At 61.5% G+C, this 21,389-nt stretch overlaps 1 protein-coding gene across 2 annotated transcripts in view; it reads left to right on the forward strand.

Moving 5' to 3' along the window:
• Positions 1–16,934, forward strand: part of TTYH3 (tweety family member 3) — a 28,475-nt gene extending 11,541 nt beyond the window's left edge. Inside the window, exons 2-14 of one of the 2 annotated variants that reach the window (XM_079772899.1) lie at positions 541–707; positions 834–945; positions 1,067–1,287; positions 1,763–1,858; positions 2,100–2,172; positions 2,422–2,497; positions 4,272–4,327; positions 4,939–5,031; positions 6,000–6,092; positions 6,231–6,367; positions 11,911–12,084; positions 12,531–12,606; positions 14,638–16,934. In XM_079772899.1, the coding sequence (XP_079629025.1) occupies positions 541–707; positions 834–945; positions 1,067–1,287; positions 1,763–1,858; positions 2,100–2,172; positions 2,422–2,497; positions 4,272–4,327; positions 4,939–5,031; positions 6,000–6,092; positions 6,231–6,367; positions 11,911–12,084; positions 12,531–12,606; positions 14,638–14,712 (1,449 nt within the window). In that variant the 3' untranslated portion in view covers positions 14,713–16,934. The other variant, XM_079772900.1, reaches the window with a different exon arrangement.
• The last annotated feature ends 4,455 nt before the right edge of the window (positions 16,935–21,389 follow it).

The raw sequence follows: 21,389 nt of genomic DNA on the forward strand, positions 1-21,389 counted from the left end.
TGAAGGGGCAGTGGGGGGGGGGGGGTTCTGTGCTGCCCCCGCCCCCTCGCAGGGCCCGGCCCAGGGCTGAGCCCGCAGCAGGTCAACTGCTTCCCTTGGGCCCCCAGCCTCCGCGACAGGAGGGCGCCCCTGGGACGTGGTGGGCTTCGGGGGCTCCAAGGCTGGAGAAGGCGGCTGGGCCCAGAGCGGGCGAGGGCGGGGCGATGCCAACAGCCCCCCAGGCCCTGTGGGCGCCGGGTCCTGCCGCGGACAGGCGTGGGTCCCGGGCCGTGCCTGCCCCCAGCGCCTCCTCACGGGCTCGGCGGGAGGACCTGTTCAAACGGGCGGCCTGGGTTCCGGGCCGGAGGCGGCAGGCGCCCCTGGGGCGGGGGCGGGCCGGGGAGGTGTCCGGTACGGGGTTCCCGGGTCTGGGCGACCACGGGCACCGCCCAGGGGCGGGGGGCGCGCTGGGAGCACGTGCCCCGGCCCCGCGTGCCGCTGCGATGGGGGGTCGGTGTGGGGCCGGAGCCGCACCGCCAGCGCCCCCCCCGCCCCCCGCAGGCGCTGCTGCTGCTCGGGGCCGCCGCGCTGGCCTGCCTCGCGCTGGACCTCCTCTTCCTGCTGCTCTACTCCTGCTGGCTGTGCTGCCGCCGGCGGGCCGAGGAGCACCGGGACGCCGACTGCTGCTGCACCGCCTGGTGCGTCATCGTGGCCACGCTGGTGTGCAGGTGAGCGGGGGGCGGGGCCAGTGGGGCGGGGCCCGACGGGGCGGGGCCTGTGCCAGGTGGGGGCGGGGTCAGGCGGGGGCGGGGCGGGGCCTCCCGGCGCCCTCACGTGGTCTTGCCCCGTCGCAGCGCCGGCATCGCCGTGGGGTTCTATGGCAACGGGGAGACCAGCGACGGCGTCCATCGGGCCACCTACTCGCTCCGCCACGCCAACCGCACGGTGGCGGGGGTCCAGGACCGCGTGAGTGGCTGCCGCGCTGGGCGGGGCGCTCCCCGCTGCGGACCCCGCGTCTGCTGGCGTCCGAGCCCGCGGGGAGGGGGGGGGCGGGGCGGTCCGCGTGCTCACGGCTCCCCCGGCGCAGGTGTGGGACACCGCGGCCGCCCTGAACCTCACGGCGGAGCCCGGCCTGCAGAGCCTGGAGCAGCAGCTGGCCGCCCGGCCCGAGCCCCTGCGCGCGGTGCGGCGGCTGCAGGGCCTGCTGGGCGCGCTGCTGGGCTACACGGCCGCCATCCCGTTCTGGAGGAACGCCGCCGTGTCCCTGGAGGCGCTGGCCGAGCAGGTGGACCTCTACGACTGGTACAGGTGCGCCCGCCCACCTGCCCCCCAGCTCCCCCTCCAGGGCCCCGACCCCCAGCTCCCCCTCCAGGGCCCAGCCCCCCTCCAGGGCCCCGCCCCCCAGCACCCCCTCTCCAGGGCCCCGCCCCCCAGCACCCCCTCCAGGGCCCCGCCCCCCAGCACCCCCTCCAGGGCCCCGCCCCCCAACTCCCCCTCCAGGGCCCGCGCTCCCAGCTCCCCCCTCCAGGGCCCCGCCTCCAGGGCCCCGCCCCCCAACTCCCCCTCCAGGGCCCCGCCCCGCAGCATCCCCTCCAGGGCCTGGGTTGTTGGGTTGGAGGGGCCTGGTCTGCAGCAGGCACTCTGGCAGGAGTCCCCCGGGGCCGTCTACTGAGCACCGGCCTGCAGGCCACATTGCCGGCTGTTAGCCTGGGCTCTGCTGGCCCAGGGATGGATGCCTGGCCTGCCCAGCCCCGTGCCGCGGCCCACACCTCGTGCTCCGCAGGTGGCTGGGCTACCTGGGCCTGCTGCTGCTCGACGTGGCCATCTGCCTGCTGGTGCTGGTGGGCCTCATCCGCAGCTCCAAGGGCACCCTGGTCGGGTGAGCTGTGGGCCTGGACCCAGGGGTGGGGGGAGGCGCCCAAGCCGGTCTCCCTGAGTCAGCCCCCCTCACCCTCCTTCCTCAGCGGGTCAAGCACAGGGTCTGCCTTGGGGGGAGCCACAGGTCCTGTGTGGGCGGACCCCCGGGGTGCCCTGGGGCCTGGCCCTCTGGCCTGCATCCCGGCAGGTGGCCTGAACCCCCCCCTCACCTGGGGGGTGCTGATTGGCTGTCATTGCCCCAGGGTCTGCCTGCTGGGGGTCCTGGCCCTGATCATCAGCTGGGGTGCACTGGGCTTGGAGCTGGCTGCGTCTGTGGTGAGTGGCAGCAGGGATCCCAGTCTGCTGGGCCGAGTCATGGGGGAGCCACACTTCTCACCCCTCCCCCTCCCGTGGGACATGAGGGCCAGAGGGGCGGGTCCTGTCCTTGGCACACAGCAAGACAAGTGCCCCCAGGGCCTGGAGGCCGGGCCCTGACCCCGGGGGTGGGGTGACCAGGCTCTACCTCTGAGCGGAGGGTGGGGGCCCAGCTTGGTAACCCCGTTTTCCTTGCCCACGTCCGCCCAGGGCTCCAGTGACTTCTGTGTGGATCCCGACGCCTACGTGACCAGGATGGTGGAGGAGCTCTCGGTGCTGAGTGGGGGTGAGCCTGCGGCCGCACCTGAACCAGCACGGGGGGGGGGGGGGGGGGGTGCGGCTGGGAGGCATCCTCGCCCTGACGGACCCTGGGTCTGGGTCTGGGTCTGGGTGTGGGTCTGGGTGTGGGGAAGGCAGGACCTACCCGGAACAGGAAGCTAGTGAGTGAGCAGTAACACGCGTGGGAGACTGTGAATTGAGGACAGGCGCCGTGAGTCCAGCGATGATGGGGAGGGGACAGGTGACAGTGGGGGGGGGGGTGAGTGAGTGATGGGGGAAGCGGGTGATGATAGCGGCTCAGGCACGCAGTCAGGGTGGCCGGCCGAAGAGGCGGCATTAAAACTGGGCCAGAAGAGGCCGTGTGTCTCGTGCAGCGGCCCTGAGGCAGGAAATGGACCTGCTGGGAGAGGAGAGGGTGAGGAGGCATCCGGGCGGGTTGTGGCCGGAGCCCGGACGTGACTCCGGGCCGGGCCGTTGGAGGGTGGGGAGCAGGGCAGACGGCTGCCTTTCGGGCTGCTGGTGCGGCCTCAGGAGGGAGCGGGCGGAGACGGCGCCCTGAGCCTGCAGGCGAGGGAAGGGGCTGGAGTGCGGTGTCCATGCTGCCTGCACATGCGTGGCGCCTACCCGCTGTGCGGAGGGGCGGAGCTGGCGGGACTTCCCCAGAAGTGGGGGCAGGGGAGGGGCAGGCCTCCAGGCTGTGGGCTGAGTGGGGGGCAGAGCATGGGGGTGCTGAGTGGCCCTCATGGGACTGTCCTACCCCCTTGCCCAAGAAAGCCCCGGGGTGAGCGAGGCTGGGCTTTAGCTTACTTGGTTAAGGAGCCGTTTCCACCTCAGCCTGGGCACCCCCTGCAGGGGGCGAGCCTGGTCCGTGCGGGTCTGGCAGGGCCAATGGCAGCTGGCCTTGGTGCCACAGCCCGGCCTCCCCAGCTCTGGGCCCTGGGCAAGCGCGCGCAGCCGCCTCCCGTGGGGCCCGGCGGAGCGGGTGCTTCCTGTTTCAGCGTTAGCTTCCCGAACCCAGGCCTGCGGGGCACGTGGGTGCGGCCAGCCCTGCCCTCCCTCCTGCGCTGGGCCCAGGGTCCCAGGAGGGGGCGCCTAGAGCCACTGTCCCTGTTCGGGGGCCATACCTGACCCCCCGCCCCAGGGGCTTGTGGGGCTAGGCAGCAGGGGGGACGGCAGGGCAGGCAGCCGGTCCAGGGCTCTCGCTGGCCGCAGCCAGGCTCGGGTCTGCTGGTTTGCAGGTCAGAACGGGGAGGGAGTCCCCTTCTTTAGACGCTGCTTAAGGGGGTTGCGACGGGCAGGCCACCTGTGTGTGCTGGGCCCTCAGCTGGGACTGGGCCGCATGCCTTTCTCTTTAGGGTGACACTCTGGCCTCAGGTGTTCTCCCCCCGTGACCCCTGAGCAGGTGCCCCCAGCGCCCTGTCTGCTGCTCAGAGGGAGGGCGGTGTGGGGCTGCCCCCGGGAGAGCGTCGGGCACCTCTGCCGTGCGGGGCACACTCCGAGCAGGAGGGTCTGGGCCCGCCCTGGGTCCCCGGAGGCCACACCCACCCTCACACGCGAACGTGGGCTCTCAGTGCAGACAGACCGACACCCGGGCACACCATCCACGTGCACGTGCAGATACGCACACACGTGCCAGTGCGTGTGCCCCACAGAATGCAGTGTGCACGCAGACATGCACACAGATGTGTCCGTGCACACGTGTGCTTGTGTGAGCACACACGTAGCCACGCGCACACAGACACGGAAGTGGCAGTCGCTGAGCCGCCAGCCTCTCTCCGCAGACACCCTGCAGTACTACCTGGCCTGCTCGCCCCGCGCCGCCAGCCCCTTCCAGCAGGTGAGAGCTCGGCCGCCGCCCCGCCCGCCCGGGAGGCCATCCAGGGCCCATCCGGAGCACCAGGCAGCCCCGCCCTTCATCTCGAATGTCCGCAGCCCACTGGGCCACTCTCGGCCACTGACCCAGGCCGTGGGGAGACAGCTGGGCGGACACCGGGTTGATGTCACCAAGAGCCCCTGTGGGGTGGCCTGCTGACGCCCCCCAACCCCTGGGACTCACTCCTTCCGGGTCCTGGGTTGCGCTGGGCCAGCCCTACCAGGCAAAGCCAGTGGGTGGGCGTGGCGGGGCCCAGGGAGCCTCGTCCAGGAGGGTCCCGTGTCCCCCCTGGGATAACTGGGCAGGTGCAGGCGTGGGTTTGAGGGGCACCCTGAGCCTGCTGCCCGCCACTCCCCATGACCGGACCCCCTGCTTTAAAGATGCCGCGCGGCTGTGCCTGGGTGCCTGGGCCCCTGCCGGCCGGGGAGGGGCATCCCGCCAGCCTCCAGAGCAGAGTGCTGGCGCCCCTCGGGCCCTGGCGCACCCATCCCCCTGGACCCCCATGTGGGCAGGCCGTGGGGGGGGATGGGGCACGGGCTGCTGGCCTGCTGCCACGGCCGCCCTCTCTGGAGCAGACGCTGTCGGGCAGCCACAAGGCGCTGGTGGAGATGCAGGACATCGTGGCCGAGCTCCTGAGGACCGTCCCCAGGGAGCACCCGGCCGCCAAGGTGAGGGGGGGCGGGGCCCCACGCACAGGCGGTGACACCAGCCGGCGTCACCCCTCCCTCCGTTTCCCTGAGGGTTTTTGGTGGGTTTTTTTAAAAAGTTCTGCTTCTTATTTTAAAAATCACGTGAATTCTTTATATTTAGAAAGTGAGGAAACTGGGAACAGACATAAGACCCCCCTGGGCGGGACCCTGCCACGGGGCGTCCCTGGGGGCGTCCTGGGGCCTCGGGACTGCTTTCCGGTGCTCCAGGGCCCAGCCTGGGACACGCACACACACGCGTGCACACACGGTCCACAGCCCACCCCCGGCCTCCCGGCCTCCCCTCCTGGTGTTTTGCACCTGAGTGGGGAGGTCGGTGTCAGCTGCTTGGGTTTCTTCACAGTCACCGGGCGGCGTAGACACCTGTGCCGCAGCCCTGGCGGCTCAAGGCCACGGTCAGAGTGGGCAGGTGGCTGCTCCTGCGTCTGTGTCCTTGGCATGCAGACACGTCACGGTGTGGGCACACAACAGAGACACACAGCGCAGACACAACACACGCACTACAACGCAGACACGCCACGCAGACGCACTGCAGCCCCGTCGCACGCTGGGGCGCGCTCTGCCCCGTGTTTTCGGGACGTTTGCTGTTTGAAAGGCTGTGGAAACCTGCCTTTGTCTAACTTCCTGGAACTGCGGCCTTTAAAGGAACCGGCCATGCCAGGAGACGCGGGTGTTTGTCCCTCCTGTCACGGAAAAGGACCACATAGCGGTGGCCGCCCGCGACGGGCATTTGTGGTCTGTCCTGGCGTCCTGCGCTGTCCCCACGGCCGGCCGCGGGCTCTGGGCACGCAGTTTCTAGAAGCCCAGGACCCTGAGGTCCGTGCCGAGCCACAGGGTTGAGGGTGGCCTCGTGGCAGGGGGTGGGGTGGGTGGGGACCTGGAGGCTCCCCTCCTGACCGTGTGCTGACCCGGCGCGGCGTGTGCCCCAGGACCCTCTGCTCCGCGTGCAGGAGGCGCTGAACGGCACGGAGGTGAACCTGCAGCACCTCACCGCGCTGGTGGACTGCCGCAGCCTGCACCTGGTGAGCGCTCCGGGCCGGGGGCGGGGGGGGGGGGCAGCCCGGCCTGGGGGCCGGCTCCCTGGGGCCGGGGCCGGGCCAGCTTGCCCGTCTCACCCGTCTCCCGTCCCCGGTGCCGGGCCTGCGCCTCTCCGGCCCCAGGACTACGTGCAGGCGCTGACCGGCCTCTGCTACGACGGCGTCGAGGGCCTCATCTACCTGGCCCTCTTCTCCTTCGTCACCGCGCTCATGTTCAGCTCCATCGTCTGCAGCGTCCCCCACACCTGGCAGCAGAAAAGGTGAGGGGCCGAGGCCCGCAGCTCCCCCAGCCCCGGCCGCTTCAGGGAACCGCCTCCCGCACCCTGTCCCCCGCCCCGGAGCTGGGGACGAGGGCCTGCTCACCTCCACGCCTCGTACGCCTCCGCAGTGACGGGCTGGCCCGTTTCACAGATGGCAAACTGAGTCCAGAGGGGCTCCCAGCCCAGGGCTGCTGGTCCGGAGCCGGCAGGGAGACCCAGGGCTCCTGCCGTGGTGCTGGCGCCGTGCCCCCGCGCATCCGCGCCTCTGGTGCAGGCTGTTTCCCCGTCCCCGTCCCCGTCCCCGTCCCCGTCCCCGTGCAGACGTGCAGGGTTTGGTTGCAGGGACCACCTGGCTGGCTGTGGGGACTCACAGCTGCGCGGGGGGGCCTCTGGCGGCCCTGCCTCAGTCTCCCCAGTCAGCACTGGGTTGGGTGGTGTATCGGGTGCCCGCCCTTCCTCCTCGGGCCCCCAGGGCTTACCTCCCACAGCTCCCACCTCCCGCCTGGGGGCCGTGGCTGCTCTCGGGCGGCCCAGCAGCTTGGATGGCGATCCCTCGGGTCAGAGCTCTTCCCTTTGACTCACTCTGTTGTCTTCTGTTGTGGAGCTGATGCTGCTGGTGGGGGTGGGGGTGGGGGTGGTGGTGATGGTGATAGTGATGGTGGTGGTGATGGAGATGATGGTGATGGTGATGGCGGTGGTGGTGGTGATGGTGATGATGGTAGAGATGGTGATGGTGGTGATGATGGTAGAGATGGTGATGGTGGTGATGATAAGTGATAGTGATGGTGGCGGTGGTGGCAGCGGTAAGAAAGATGGCAGCGGTAGGAGTGTCTGGATTGGATTCAGACCCTGACTCTCCCCCTGCTTCTTGGGTGACTATCAACAGTCACTTAACCTGGTGGCCTCAGCTTCCCGACTGACGTGAGGTGTGTACCCCCCCGCCCCCCGCAGAGGCTCCGAGAAGGACAGGGCGGCGGAGGCCGGGGGCAGTGGCCACTGATGAGTCACTGGTGTGAGCATGCGCCTGGCGTGGCTGGTCGTTGGTGCTCAGCATCGTTACTCCTGTCCTGCCCACCCCACCGCGTGGAGGGTGGCGCAGACCCTCGGAGACCACCCAGCTGGTGGTGGGGAGAGGGGACCAGGCGGGGCGGCCGAGTCCTGAGAGACCCCGAGGCCCGAGGCCCGGGCCTGCAGCAGCCCGGGCGAGTGGAGGAGGGGCGCAGGGGCCGCAGAGCAGGGAGGCCCGAGCTCCGGCTCCTTGGTGCAGGTCAGCCCCGTGGGCCTGCGCACCGCCCCCCCCAGGGACCTCCCTTCTTCTTTTTTAATGTATTTTATTGATGTCAGAGAGGAAGGGAGAGGGAGGGAGGGAGAGAAACATCCACGATGAGGGAATCATTGATCGGCTGCCTCCTGCACAACCCCTACTGGGGATCGAGCCCACAACCCAGGCATGTGCCCTTGACTGGAATCGAACCTGGGACCCTTCAGTTCGCAGGCTGACTCTATCCACTGAGCCACACCAGCCAGGGCTTTGCTCCCTTTCTTTTTTTTTTTTCTTAATAATTCTTTATTGTTCAGTTGTTTCTCTTTATTACAATTGTTCCTCTTTTTCCCCCCATAGCTCCCCTCCACCCGGTTCCCACCCCACCCTCTGCCCTTACTCCCCCCCCCACATTGTCCTCATCCATAGGTGTATGATTTTTGTCCAGTTTTTTCCTGCACCCCCCACACCCCTTTCCCCCTGAGAATTGTCAGTCCACTCCCTTTCTATGCCCCTGATTCTATTATATTCATCAGATTTTTAATTCACTTGATTTTTAGATTCATTTGTTGATAGATATGTATTTGTTGTTCATAATTTTTATATAATTTTCTTCTTCCTCTTCTTAAAGAATACCTTTCAGCATTTCATATAATACTGGTTTGGCAGTGATGAACTCCTTTAGCTTTTTCTTATCTGTGAAGCTCTTTATCTGCCCTTCAATTCTGAATGATAGCTTTGCTGGGTAGAGTAATCTTGGTTGTAGGTTCTTGCAATTTATCACTTTGAATATTTCTTGCCACTCCCATCTGGCCTGCATAGTTTCTGTTGAGAAATCAGCTGATAATCGTATGGGTGCTCCCTTGTAGGTAACTAACTGTTTTTCTCTTGCTCTTTTAATATTCTCTCTTTGTCTTTTGCTCTTGGCATTTTAATTATGATGTGTCTTGGTGTGGTCCTCTTTGGATTCCTTTTGTTCTGTGCGCTTCCTGGACTTGTATGTCTATTTCTTTCACCAGGTGGGGGAAGTTTTCTATCATTATTTCTTCAAATAGGTTTTCAATATCTTGCTCTCTCTCTTCTTCTGGCACCCCCATAATTCTGATGTTGGTACGCTTGAAGTTGTCCCAGAGGCTCCTTACACTATCTTCATATTTTTGGATTCTTTTTTCTTTTTGCTTTTCCGGTTGGGTGTTTTTTGCTTCTTTGTATTTCAAATCTTTGACTTGATTCTTGCAATCTTCTAGTCTGCTGTTGGATCTCTGAATATTATTCTTTATTTCAGTCAGTGTATGCTTAATTTCTAGTTGGTCCTTTTTGATATCCTTGAGGGTCTCGCTAAATTTATCGGGCTTTTTTAGAAAATTCTTGAAAAACCTTATAACCGTGGTTTTGAACTCTATATCCCATAGTTTGCTTTCCTCCATTTCTTTCATTTGTGACCTGTTTCTTTGTCTCCACATCTTGGCTGTTTTCCTGAGTTGATAGAGTAGCTTTGTGTGCTAGGTGTCCTATAGGGCCCAGTGGCTCAGCCTCCCCAGTTACCTGAGGTGGACACTCTTGGTGCACCCCTTTGTGGGCTGTGTGCATAGTCTTGTTGTAGTTAAGCCTTGATTGTTGTTGGTATCACTGGGAGGAATTGGCCTCCAGGCCAATTGGCTGTGAGGATCAGCTGTGTCTACGATGGGAGAACTTCTGTGCTGGAGACACCCTTATGAGGCAAGACTTGCTTCAGTGGGGCTTTGGTGTTCACTGAGTCTGCCCCCTGAGTGTGTCCCTTACGGATCTCAGGAGTTGTAATCTGGATGGTCCCATTCTGACCCCTGGGTACACTGGCTCTTGGATCTCAAAAGAGGTGCTAATTTAGCCTCTGCCTGAGGCCACCCAGCAGGAGCTACAGAGAGATCTGCAGATTCCTCTTCTTTGTTTGGGTTTTGGAGGTGCCCAGATGAGGCCCAGCTGTGAAGCAATGCAAACTGCTGTGGGGCCTTGGGCCTTCTTTTGGATGTTCTGGGTCTCTCTGACCCAGCTGCAGTTTGTTAGGTAAGTTTAGATTTCAAAGGACCAGGCCACTCATATGCAAAAGCTTCTGCGCTCAGCTTGGGTGGGGCGGGGTCTCAGGCAGAGCAAACAGCAATGGGTTCCCGTCAGCCCTGCCTCCCCGCCCCCCCCCCCCCCCCCCCCCCCCCGGGTACAATGTCCCTTGGTAATCGCTGCAAGCACCTCTGAGAGAAAGCCGCCCTCGCGTTCCCACTGCCAGACAGTCCAGTTTCTCCCCGTGTGAGTCTGGGTCTGCTGGGAACCGATTCCAGCAGGTAATAATGGCAAGAGTTTCACCAAAAGGTTGGTGAAGCTTGGGCAGCTCAACAAGGGTGAGCCACACATGTAGTTTACCTGTTGGAAATGGCTAAACGGCACTTCCCCCAAACCCGAATAGGATTGTTAACTGCCAGACAGCTCAGGGCATTTTATTGCCTCCTGTTGGCCAAACACCTGTAGGCTATTCCCCAATCTGACAATATCCTTTGATACCCTGCCCTTTGAAGTGTATTATCTCCACCTTGCCTTAGGACACATTGTATTAAGTCTTCTGAGGAAGTTACTGAGACTTCCCATGATCCCTCTGTATATGCAAATTAGCCAAAGGGGATACTCTTTAAAAATATAATTATAAATTTAATAAAAAGGAGAAATTTTAAAATTTTGAAATCTTTCACTGGTATTTACAGTGTAAACTAAGATTGTTGTTAAAGTATTAAATCTGACAGCAAATAGTAGTCAACTTTACTGTAAAATTACTTGTGATATGGCTATTCGGATGCTTGACTCAGTGTTCAAAGCCCTGTAGGTTGCTTGGTAAAAAAGAAAGACAAAGATTTTTATTTTATTTATTTATTTTTAAATATATTTTATTGATTTTTTACAGAGAGAGGAAGAGAGAGGGATAGAGAGTTAAAAACATCGATGAGAGAGAAACATCGATCAGCTGCCTCTTGCACACCCCCCACTGGGGATGTGCCCGCAACCAAGGTACATGCCCTTGACCGGAATCGAACCTGGGACCTTTCAGTCCGCAGGCCGATGCTCTATCCACTGAGCCAAACCTGTTGGGGCAAAGATTTTTAAATGAAACTCTCTGTAGCCTGTAAATTAATTTGGAAGGAAATAAAGAGAGGTTTTCTTCAATCATCTGAAGAACTGTAATTAAAAGTCAGTATATTTGGCCTCATAAACTAAAGTAAATAATTTGTGTTTCTGCCTTCCTGACAAAGTTTATATAAAGTTGCTCAAAGACTAATTGCAGAAATTTAATTAATGTCATTTATTGTCCATAACTTAGGACAAGTGAAGTTAAAAAATAAAAAGTAAACCTTATTTCAGATTAATTTAAAATTGGCTAATTGAAATAAATATTCAAGAGAATTTAATTATACTGGGCAGGAAACTTCCTGAAGTATTAAAAAATTTTTATTGATGGTTCATCTCATAGTAAAATTGCCAACATGCTATGAATCCAAAGCAGTCATATTTCTGTGCAAAAAAATAAAAATAAAAGTTATCAAGACTGCATTGCAAAATTTCCAAAAGCCTCCTAACATTGGAATAAAAAAAGGGGGGATAGTAGAGAAATATCCTGTAAGATATCCTGTAAGTAAATTACATCAAGACATTTTTTACTTTGAAAATTACTTTTCACTTGTAATGCTAATAGCAAGACACCCATGAAAAATAATTTTCAGAGTAAAAAATTCCTGTTGGAATGGCTAAAAGGCATGGGTCCCCAGAGTCTCGCCCGGCACTGGAGTTCAGAGCAGTCGGGAGCGCGTGTCTCCCTCCCGACTGAGAAAGCCAGCCGCGTGCTCAGCAGCCAGCCCCGTCCTCTGCGTACCTCGGCCCTCCGCAGCTCCTCTGAGTCTCAGTGTGCTGTTCTCTTCCCTTCTAGTTGGAGAATTTCCACTCAGCCAGCCTTCCCATCCCGTGGTTCTGGATGATGTCCGTTTTGTCTTTTAGTTGTAGTTTGGAAGTGGCTGTGCGAGGCAGCAGTTCAGGTGTTTACCTGTGCCGCCATCTTGGTTTCTCCTGCTCCCTCTTTTCATCGGCGGGCGGTCCCCGTGCCTGCGCAGGCCGAGCCAGGCCCTGGATCCCCGTCTCGCAGAGAAACGCGGGGTGACTTGCCGCAGCCCATGGTGTGTGCGTGCCCGAGCCAGGATCGGGGCCAGCGGCACCTGCCCGGGCTCAGCCTGAGCTGGTGCTGGTCGTTCCCCCCCCCCCCCCCCGGCAGAGGCCCCGAGGAGGACGGGGAGGAGGAGGCGGCCCCGGGGCCACGGCAGGCCCACGACAGCCTCTACCGCGTCCACATGCCCAGCCTGTACAGCTGCGGCAGCAGCTACGGCAGCGAGGCCAGCATCCCGGCCGCGGCCCACACCGTCAGCAACGCCCCGGTCACCGAGTACATGTGAGTCGGCGGGAGCTGGGCGCCCAGGGGCGGGGCCACCGGCACGTGCACCGGCCACAGCTCAGAGCCAGAGAAGGGTGCTGCGGGCGGTGCCACAGGAGGCCGGGAGAGAAGCAGGGACTGTCCACAGGGAGGCCACTGGGTCAGATGGAGGGAGGCTGTGGCCCAGGGCCCAGGCCTGGCCACATGGTGGGTCGGCAGCCAGCAGCCAGGCGGGCACCTTGGGCCCACTCTGAGCCCTGGTTACTGTGCTGGGCTCACGGCACCCCTAGGCCCTTGCGAGCCGAGCCAGCCGCATCCAGGGAGGGTGTGCCCGCCCTGCTGGCACCAGGATGGGAGGGTGTGGGCAGAGCAGGTGGGCACACCACAGGCCCCGGACGGGCCCTCGGGCTCCGAGCTGGGGCCACGGCCAGCGGTCGCTCAGCCCCTCTCTCCTCGCTCCTCAGGAGCCAGAATGCCAATTTCCAGAACCCCCGCTGTGAGAACACCCCCCTCATCGGGCGCGAGTCCCCGCCGCCCTCAGTAAGTCTTGGGCAGGAGGCGGGTGGGTGTCTGGCGTTTCCTCTGAGCCTGCGGCGAGCGGGAGGCGGGCAGGGTGGGCAGCCCGGGCCCGACTTCTCTCTTCCCACCTGACCTCTTCTTTTCCTCTTGGTAACTCTGAGCTTCCCCCAGTTCTCGGCCCCTGGCCGGTCCAGCCTGGCCTGGGGTCCCCGTGGCCCTCGGGGCTGAGACGCAGCAAAGAGGGGACACGGTGGTTTGTGCCAAAGAGACGGAGCTTACAGAGAGGCAGCCAGGCGGGCTTCCTGGCGGTGGTGGCTGCAGGGGGCAGGTGGCCAGAGCGGCGAGGCACTTTGCTGTGGAAATCCCTGCCCACGCGTGCAGTGGCCCCTTGTGCCCTGCCGCACAGAGCTGGCCTGGGGGCCGGGGCTGGGGCTGTCACCCACGTCCCACTGCCCTTCTCACCGCCCGTCCCGGCCCCGTGGCCTCCTGGCCGGCCCACACCTGGCGTTGAGGCTGCACTCTCTCTCTCTCTCTCTCTCCTGCACCCCCACCCCCACCCTGGGCCCTCCTAGCGATATCTGGCTGCCCTGGACTCTGGCAGCCACACGGGCTGGCAGTTTAAGCCCATGGACAGTGCCTGACCGCGGTGGTGGCCATGCCCTCAGAGTGACAGGTACTGACCCATCTGGGTCCCCTGCCCTGTGCACCGCCCGCCCACCTGTGCCCCGTGCCTCACGCCCCTGCTCACCGAGCCCCCGAGCCCGGCTGTCCCTGAGCCCACCTGACGGGCCTGGGCCGGCCCAGATCAGGGCCGTGGGGGGCTCTGGACAGGCAGGCCTGCGGGCTTGTGGCCTCCAGCCCAGCCAGAGGCCCATTGTGCTGGCCCGGGACCGGCACTCACCTCAGGACAGTGAGCCTGCCCCCGCGCCCCGCCCCGGCCCAGAGCCCCTCCTGTCCCCTCCCAGCAAGGAGACCTGACCCAGAGCCCTGGGCACGCTGCACCGGGTCCCGGGTGCGGCCCTCACGGTGCCGCCTGCAGGTCCCACGTGCGCTCAGGTGGTGCGCGGCGTGCAAGCTGCTCCCAGCCGCCCCAAGCTGAGCACCCGCATGGCTGCGCGGCTGCGTCCCCGGCCTCGCTGCATGTCCCAGAATGGCACGCCCTGGTGCCGCGGCTCCTCCCGGCCCCCTCCCGGCCCCTGCTGGGCACGTGCAGCCTTCTCCCCACCAGCACTTCGGGAGGCCTCTCGGGACCGGGGGTGCAGACCCACCAGAGCTGGGGACTGGGCCGGGTAGCGTGTGGCTGTGGTCAGCCGCCGGGCTCCGTGACACCGGTGGCCTGTGGCACATGCCTGAGCCTTTGTCCCCACCCCCCATGGGCGCGTGACCCTTTATACCCTGCCTGGTCTTAGCACACGCCTCTCCACGTGTTTGTGAGCACATACATGCATGCACACACACCCCGCACACGCACACACACACTTGTACACGCACGCACTGAGCAAGGCCCTTGTGCTTCAGGTCAGACCAGGGCAGCTGAGACGTGCAGCTCTCCCCTCCCCCAGTCGCCTCGGTCCCTGCGCCTGTGACCTGGGGGAGACCGCAGCGGGCATCACCTCCGCCCGAGGCCCGCGGCGTGGGCGCCTCCTTTCGCGGGAGACTGCCGCTCCGGCCCCCGTGGGCCCTCTGACTTCCGGGGACACAGCCCCCCCACCCCGGAGCTCTGCTGGGGGGCTCTGCAGGGGTCCTGCGGGGAGAGGCCGGCTTGTGGGTGGCCTTTGGGTCCTGGCATGGAGCCTCTGGGCGCTGGTGTGTGTGTGTGGGGGGGTGGAGCTCTGCCTGGCACAGCGCCCACATGCCCGATCCGGGCCTGGGCCCTCAGGGGCTCAGAGTCCTGGTGCTGGGCCAGCAGCCCCTCCCGAGCCCGCCCCCAGGGCTGCCAGTCACGCTGTCCTCGTCTGTCCTGCCTGCCCCCAGGGGTGCTTCTGGCTGGCCCCCCAAGGCCTTGCCCAGCCGGCCCACACCCTGCTCACACCGCTTCCCTGTCTCCCGCAGTACACGTCCAGCATGAGAGCCAAATACCTCGCCACGAGCCAGCCGCGCCCCGACTCCAGCGGCAGCGGCCACTAGACCGCCGGCCAGCCACCGCCCCACGTGCCAATCGCCCTGCTCCTCCCCCAGGCCACCAGCCCCTCCGTGACGCCCGGGCTGCGCCCCCCACCCCCCCTTTCTGCAGGGGCCCTGCCAGTGGAGATGAGGGAGCTCCGAGCTGCACCCTGACCTCGGGGTCCACACCTGGACACACGGAGCGCTGTCACGGACACCAGGGCCCTCGCGGTCCCCCCCCCCCCCACCCTCTAAGGATTCGGGTTCGCAGAGCCCTGCTCTGGGCAGGAGGCCGCCCCTGCAGCACGGACCCTCTGGACCTGCGCCTCCAGCTCAGCCCTCCCCGCCGCCCTGACGCCTCTGGTCACGCACTGCCCTCTGCCCAGCGCCTCTGCTCCTCTGTGTCTCTGGCTCTTTCTCTCCCCGACCACAGGCCCCTCCTGCCCGTCGCCAGAGCCTCCTGGCCTCCTCCGCCTCCGCCAGCTTCGCTCTCTCCCTCAGCTCCTGCGGCGCCGCCCTCCCCGCGGCCAGAGGACAGCCGGGGTCGCCGAGCCTGGCTGCTCACCGTGGTGCCAAACCCCCCCCCGCCCCCCGCAGGCTTGGCACCTTGTTCCGGTTCATTCTTGCACTAACCATGCTCCTCATCTCTAGGGCACGTGGGCCGCGGGACGTGTACACTCCCTCCCGTCCCCTTCCACCCCGGACAGGTGCCGTGTCCTGGAGCCTGGCCTCAGCTGGGGGGGCGGGGGGGCACCCGAGCTGCCTGTGAATGAGCCCTTGGCCCTGCCGCCCGGGACTAACCACTAACCTCACCCCAGCCCCCCGGTGCTGCAGCCCAGCCGGCCAGTGTGACCCCGAGTCCAGGAGGACCAGCTGGGACTCCGCTGAGCAGCCGCTGCTTCTCGGGGCGCTGCTGGGGGGCAGAGTCCGACAGGCAGCCCCAGGCCCTGGGGACCCCTCCCCGGCAGGTGCTACCCCAGGAGGATGTGGGCTGTCGGACCCAGGTCCCTGCGGCCTCGGTCTCCCTCCCTGTGAAGTGGGGGAAGGCCTCCCTCAGGTGCTTCCGGCTTCAGTGCCAGGGAGGGCCCGCCCCAGGGCAGCCCCACGGAGCGGAGCGGCCAGGCCAGGGCCCAGTGAGGCCCCAGGCAGCGGTCGGCAGTTAGACTGCGGCCCCAGCTCCAGAGGCCCCTCGCGGCCGCCGGGACCTGCTCTGTGCTGGTGTCGGGGACCAAGGGGGGGTGGCCCCCGGGCAGCCTCAGCCGGGAGGGGCCCCTGGGCACAGCTGAACCTCACGCTGCCCAGCATGCTCCCGGCCCCTGCCCCCCCACCCCCCTCCCCGCGGCGGGAGTGTGATGGCCTCTGGTCAGGAGGCGACCCAGCAGTCCTGCTCGGCGCGGCCATGCCCTGCGCTGCTGGGCGCCACCGCGGCGAGCCCCCCCCCATATGAACGGACAGCGGAGCAGCCGCCCCCGGACCTGTGCCCCTGGGAGGCTGCCTGGTGGGCGGCGTGGCTGTGCCGCTTGCCCCAAGTCCAGTCAAAGGGGAATCGGGTTCGGGCCTGAGCTCGGTGCATGGAGCAGGGCGGGGCCTCTTCCTCGCCCTGCTCCTGCCATTGGCCTCCGCACCCACGCCCGCTCCTGCAGCAGTGGGGCCGGGGCCCTCAGGCCTGACTGCATCTTGGGGGGCAGGCCCGTGACCCCATGGGGGGCAGGGAGGCCGCAAAGCCCCACAGGGCTCGGCCCTCCAGGCTGGTGAGCAGGAGGCGGTTTGGGCCACTCCCACCCCATCTCACTATGCAATTCCTCCGAGCACCAGCCCCCCTCCCCCGCCCCCAGGACCCTGCCCAGCCGGAGGGGGAGAGGGGGCCGCGGGGAGGGAGCTCTCCTGGGGTTTGTTGAGCCCTGATGGCCATGCGCTCCTGTGATACGTGGTTCATCTCAATGTGATGAGACCCCAGCCCTCCCGGCCCCTCCCCTTGATTGACATCTGAGCTGCTCCCTGCCTGAGGCCTGAGCCATGGGGCACTGACCTTCGACCCCTGACCTTCCCAGGGCCTTGGCTGGAGGTGCTGTCGCTGTTTTTGTTTTTTGTTTTTTTTAGTTTTTGCTTTTTTTTTTTTTTTTTTAATGGGTTTGGGGTTTGATTTTTATATCTTTGGGGCTTTATTTTTCTTGGCAAATACTAAAATCTCGTCGATGTAATCTCTGTGGTTTCTATTCAGCTTGGGTTTCATGTTTTAAAATAAACAGATTTTAAAAAAACAGGCCTCTCCCTGTGATTTTTACTCCCAAGGGAGTCTGGGGGGGTGAGGGGACCACATGCGGGGACTGGGGGGGGGGAGCAAACCAAGGGCCTCGGGGCTGGGCCTCTGGTCAGCGGAGCTGTGACGGGGCAGGGGGGTGTCTGGAGGACCTTATAAAAGCCGCCTTTGCAACCATGTGCAGCAGAGGGACCCAGGGCACAGGGGTGCTATGGGGGGGCCCCACGGCAGCAGCGCAGAGGAAAGGGCAGAGGCAGGGGAGGGCGGATGGTGGGTCCCCAAGAGGAGCTTTCCTGAGCCTCTCTGTGCAGCTCCACTCCTCCCCCAGGGCAGTGCCGTCTCCAGTGCCAGGCAGGAGGCCTTACAGAGGTCACTCAGGGAAACCCCAGCCCTGCCCCCGCCCAGTGGGAAGCATCATTCTTGTTCTCATCTGAGACTCCTCAGAGGGGCCCACATACACCTGTGGGAGCTGCAGGTTCACGAAGCAAAATAGTGAACCCTGTTCTGGGACATTCCCACGTCCCTCACCCCAACACCTAACCCTAAACCACGTCCCTCACCCCAACACCTAATCCTAACCCAAACCCTAACCCTAATCGACGTCCCTCACCCCAACACCTAACCCTAACCCTATCCCAGAACCTAACCCTGACCCTACTCTAACCCTAACCCTAACCCTAACCCTAACCCTAACCCACATAAACCTGTGGGAGCTGCAGGTTCACGAAGCAAAATAGTGAACGCTGTTGTGGGACATTCCCACGTCCCTCACCCCAACAACTAATCCTAACCCTAACCCTAACCCAAGTCCCTCACCCCACCTAACCCAAACCACCATCCCTCACCCCAACACCTAAACCTAACCCACGTCCCTCACACCAACACCTAATCCTAACCCTAACCGGAACCCTAACCCTATTCCTAACTCTAACCCTAACCCTAACCCTATCCCTAACCCTAACCCTAACCCTAACCCTATCCCTAACCCTAGCCCTAACCCTAACCCTAACCCCTATCCCTAACCATAACCCTAACACTAACCATATCCCAATCCCTAAACCTAAATCTATCACTAAACCTAACCTTAACTCTATCCCTATCCCTAACCCTAATCCTAACCCTAACCCTATCATGAACCCTAACCCTATCAAAACACTAACCCTATGCCTAACACTAACCCTAACCCTATCCCTAACTCTAACCCTAACGATATCCCAATCCCTAAACCTAATCCTATCCCTAAACCTAACCCTAACCCTAAACTTAACCCTATCCCTAACCCTATCCTTAATCCTAAACCTATGTCTAGCCCTAACCCTAATCTTAACCCGATCCCTATCCCTAAATCTAACCATATACCTAGCCCTAACACTAAACCTATCCCTAACCCTAACCCTAACCCTATTGCAGAACCGAACCCTAACCGTAACCTTAACCTTATCCCTAACACTAACCCTAACCCTATGCCTATCCCAGAACCTAACCTTGACCCTTCTCTAACCCCAACCCTATCCCTAACCCTAACCTTAACCCTAACCCCAACCCTAACGCTACCCTAACCCTAACCGTAACCCTAAACCTAACCCTATCCGTAACCCTAAACCTGGCCCTAGCCCTAACCCAAACCCTAGCCCTAACCCTAACCCTATCCCTAACCCTGGCCCTATCCCTAATGCTATTCCTAACCCTAACCCTATTTCTAACCCTAACCCTAACCCTAACCCTATCCCAGAACCTAACCCTAACCTACTCTAACCCTAACCCTATCCCTAACCCTAACCCTAACCCTATCCCTAACCCTAGCCCTAGCCCTAACCCTAGCCCTAACCCTAACCCTAACCCTATCCGTAACCCTAACCCTAGCCCTAGCCCTAACCCTAACCCTAACCCTAACCCTATCCCAGAACCTAACCGTGACCCTACTCTAACCCTAACCCTATCCCTAACCCTAACCCTAACCCTATCCCTAACCCTAGCCCTAGCCCTAACCCTAACCCTAGCCCTAACACTAACCCTAACCCTATCCGTAACCCTAACCCTAAACCTAGCCCTAGCCCTAACCCTAACCCTAACCCTAGCCCTAACCCTAACCCTATCCCTAAGCCTATGCTTAACACTAGCCCTAAGCCCAGCCCTAACTCTAACCCTATGACTATGCTTAACGATAACCCTAACCCTAACACTAACCCTAATCCTATGACTATGCTTAACAATAACCCTAACTCTAACACTAACCCTAGCCCTATGCTTAATGCGAACCTTAATTTTTTAAAAATATATTTTATTGATTTTTCACAGAGAGGATGGGAGAGGGATAGAGAGTTAGAAACATCAATGATAGAGAAACATCAATCAGCCTCCTCCTGCACCCCCCCTACTGGGGATGTGCCCGCAACCAAGGCACATGCCCCCGACCAGAATCAAACCCGGGACCCCTCAGTCCACAAGCCAATGCTCCACCCACTGAGCCAAACTGGCCCGGGCCGAACCTTAATCTTTACTCTAACACTAACCCTATGCCTATGCTTAACCCTAACCCTAACCCTATGCCTATCCTTAATTCTAAGCCTAACCCAAAACCTAACACTAGCTCTAACCCTATCCCTATGCTTAACACTAACCCTAAGCCTAACCCTAACTCTGGCCCTAACACTATGCCTATCCTTAACCCTAACCCTAACCCTATCCTGAACCTAACCCTAACCCTAATCTGTAACCCTAACCCTATCCTTAACCCTAACTCTAACCTTAGCCCTAGCACTAACCCTAACCCTAGCCCTAGCCCTAACCCTAAACATAAGCCTAACCCTATCCTTAACCTAAGCCTAACCCTAACCCTATGCTTAATGCTTACCTTAACCCTATCTCTATCCCTAACCCTATCCTTAACCCTAACCCTTAAACCTAATCCTAACCCTAAGCTCTAAGCCTATTGCTAACCCCATCCTTAACCCTAACCCTATCCATATCCTTAACCCTAACCCTATCCTTAACCCTAACCCAAATCCTGTGCCTATCTTTAACCCTACCCCTAACACTATCTCTACCCTTAACCCTAACCCTATGCTTAACTCCAACCCTCTCTCCCTATTCTTAATCCTGACCCTAATCCTATCCCTAACCCTAACTCTATCCCTATCCCTACCCTTAATCCTAACCCTAACCCTATCCCTATCCCTAACCCTAACCCTATCTGTTAGGGTTAGGGTGTTAGGATTAGGGCTAGGGGATTAGTGTTAGTGTTATGGTTAGGGGGTTAAGGTTAGGGTTAGGGTGTTAGGGTTAGGGGTTTAAGGTTATGGCTAGGGTGTTAGTGTTAGGATTAGTGGGTTAGTGTTAGGGGGTTAGGGTTAGGGGGTTAGTGCTAAGGTTTAAGCTTAGGGATAGGGTCAGGGTTAAGGTTAGGGTTAGGGGGTTAGTGTTAGGGGGTTAGGGTTAGGGGGTTAGTGCTAAGGTTTAAGCTTAGGGATAGGGTCAGGGTTAAGGTTAAGGTTAGGGGGTTAGTGTTAGGATTAGGGGGTTAGTGTTAGGGGGTTAGGGTTAGGGGGTTAGTGTTAAGGTTTAAGCTTAGGGATAGGGTCAGGGTTAAGGTTAGGGTTAGGGGTTAGTGTTAAGGTTTAAGCTTAGGGATAGGGTCAGGGTTAAGGTTAGGGGGTTAGTGTTAAGGTTTAAGCTTAGGGATAGGGTCAGGGTTAAGGTTAGGGTTAGGGGGTTAGGGTTAGGGGGTTAGTGTTAAGGTTTAAGCTTAGGGATAGGGTCAGGGTTAAGGTCAGGGTTAGGGGGTTAAGGTTAGGGAGAGCCTGTGACTCCGTGTGGTGCTGAGCAGGTGCAGGCCTGGGAGAAACGGTTCAGGCCAGAGGCTTGGCCCAGAGGATGTGGAAGGGAGAAGCCAGGGGAGGGGAAGGTGAGCTCAAGGGCATGACCTGACCTGGGATTTCAGGCCGAGGAGGCCTCTCAGGGTGAGGGGTCAGCAAATCTAAGGGAGGCAGCTGGACAGAGGAGGGGGCGGCCGGGCCTGTGGCGGTGGGCACGGTCTGGGCAGCGTCCTCGGAGGACGAGACCCGGGCTGGGCTTGGGGACAGATTGTCAGGGGCCCCGATGGGCCGGGGCGGCCCTGGAGCTGCATTTCCAGGACGCTGCTGGTGGGGGTCAGCGGTGAGCACCACGCAGAGGAGCAGCCGGGGTTCGGCTGGGACGGGCCTGCCCCAGAGCCAGGCCAGGGCAGGGGCCGGCAGGACCCGGCTGCCTCTGGACGTGACCCACGCGGCACGAACCAAACGCTGGGCACAACGTTAGGACCCTGAGGGGAGCTTTTCAGAGCAAGGGGGGGTGGGGGTGGGGGGGCTGTGAGCTGGAGAGGGTCTGTCCTCCCTGCCTGGGGTCTGTACCCTAGAGCAGGGCCAGGTGCTGGGAAAGGCGAAACCACCACCTCTGGCCACCA

The sequence above is a fragment of the Cnephaeus nilssonii genome (genome assembly GCF_951640355.1).
Source record: "Cnephaeus nilssonii genome assembly, chromosome: 5".
NCBI classification, from domain to species: domain Eukaryota; kingdom Metazoa; phylum Chordata; class Mammalia; order Chiroptera; family Vespertilionidae; genus Cnephaeus; species Cnephaeus nilssonii.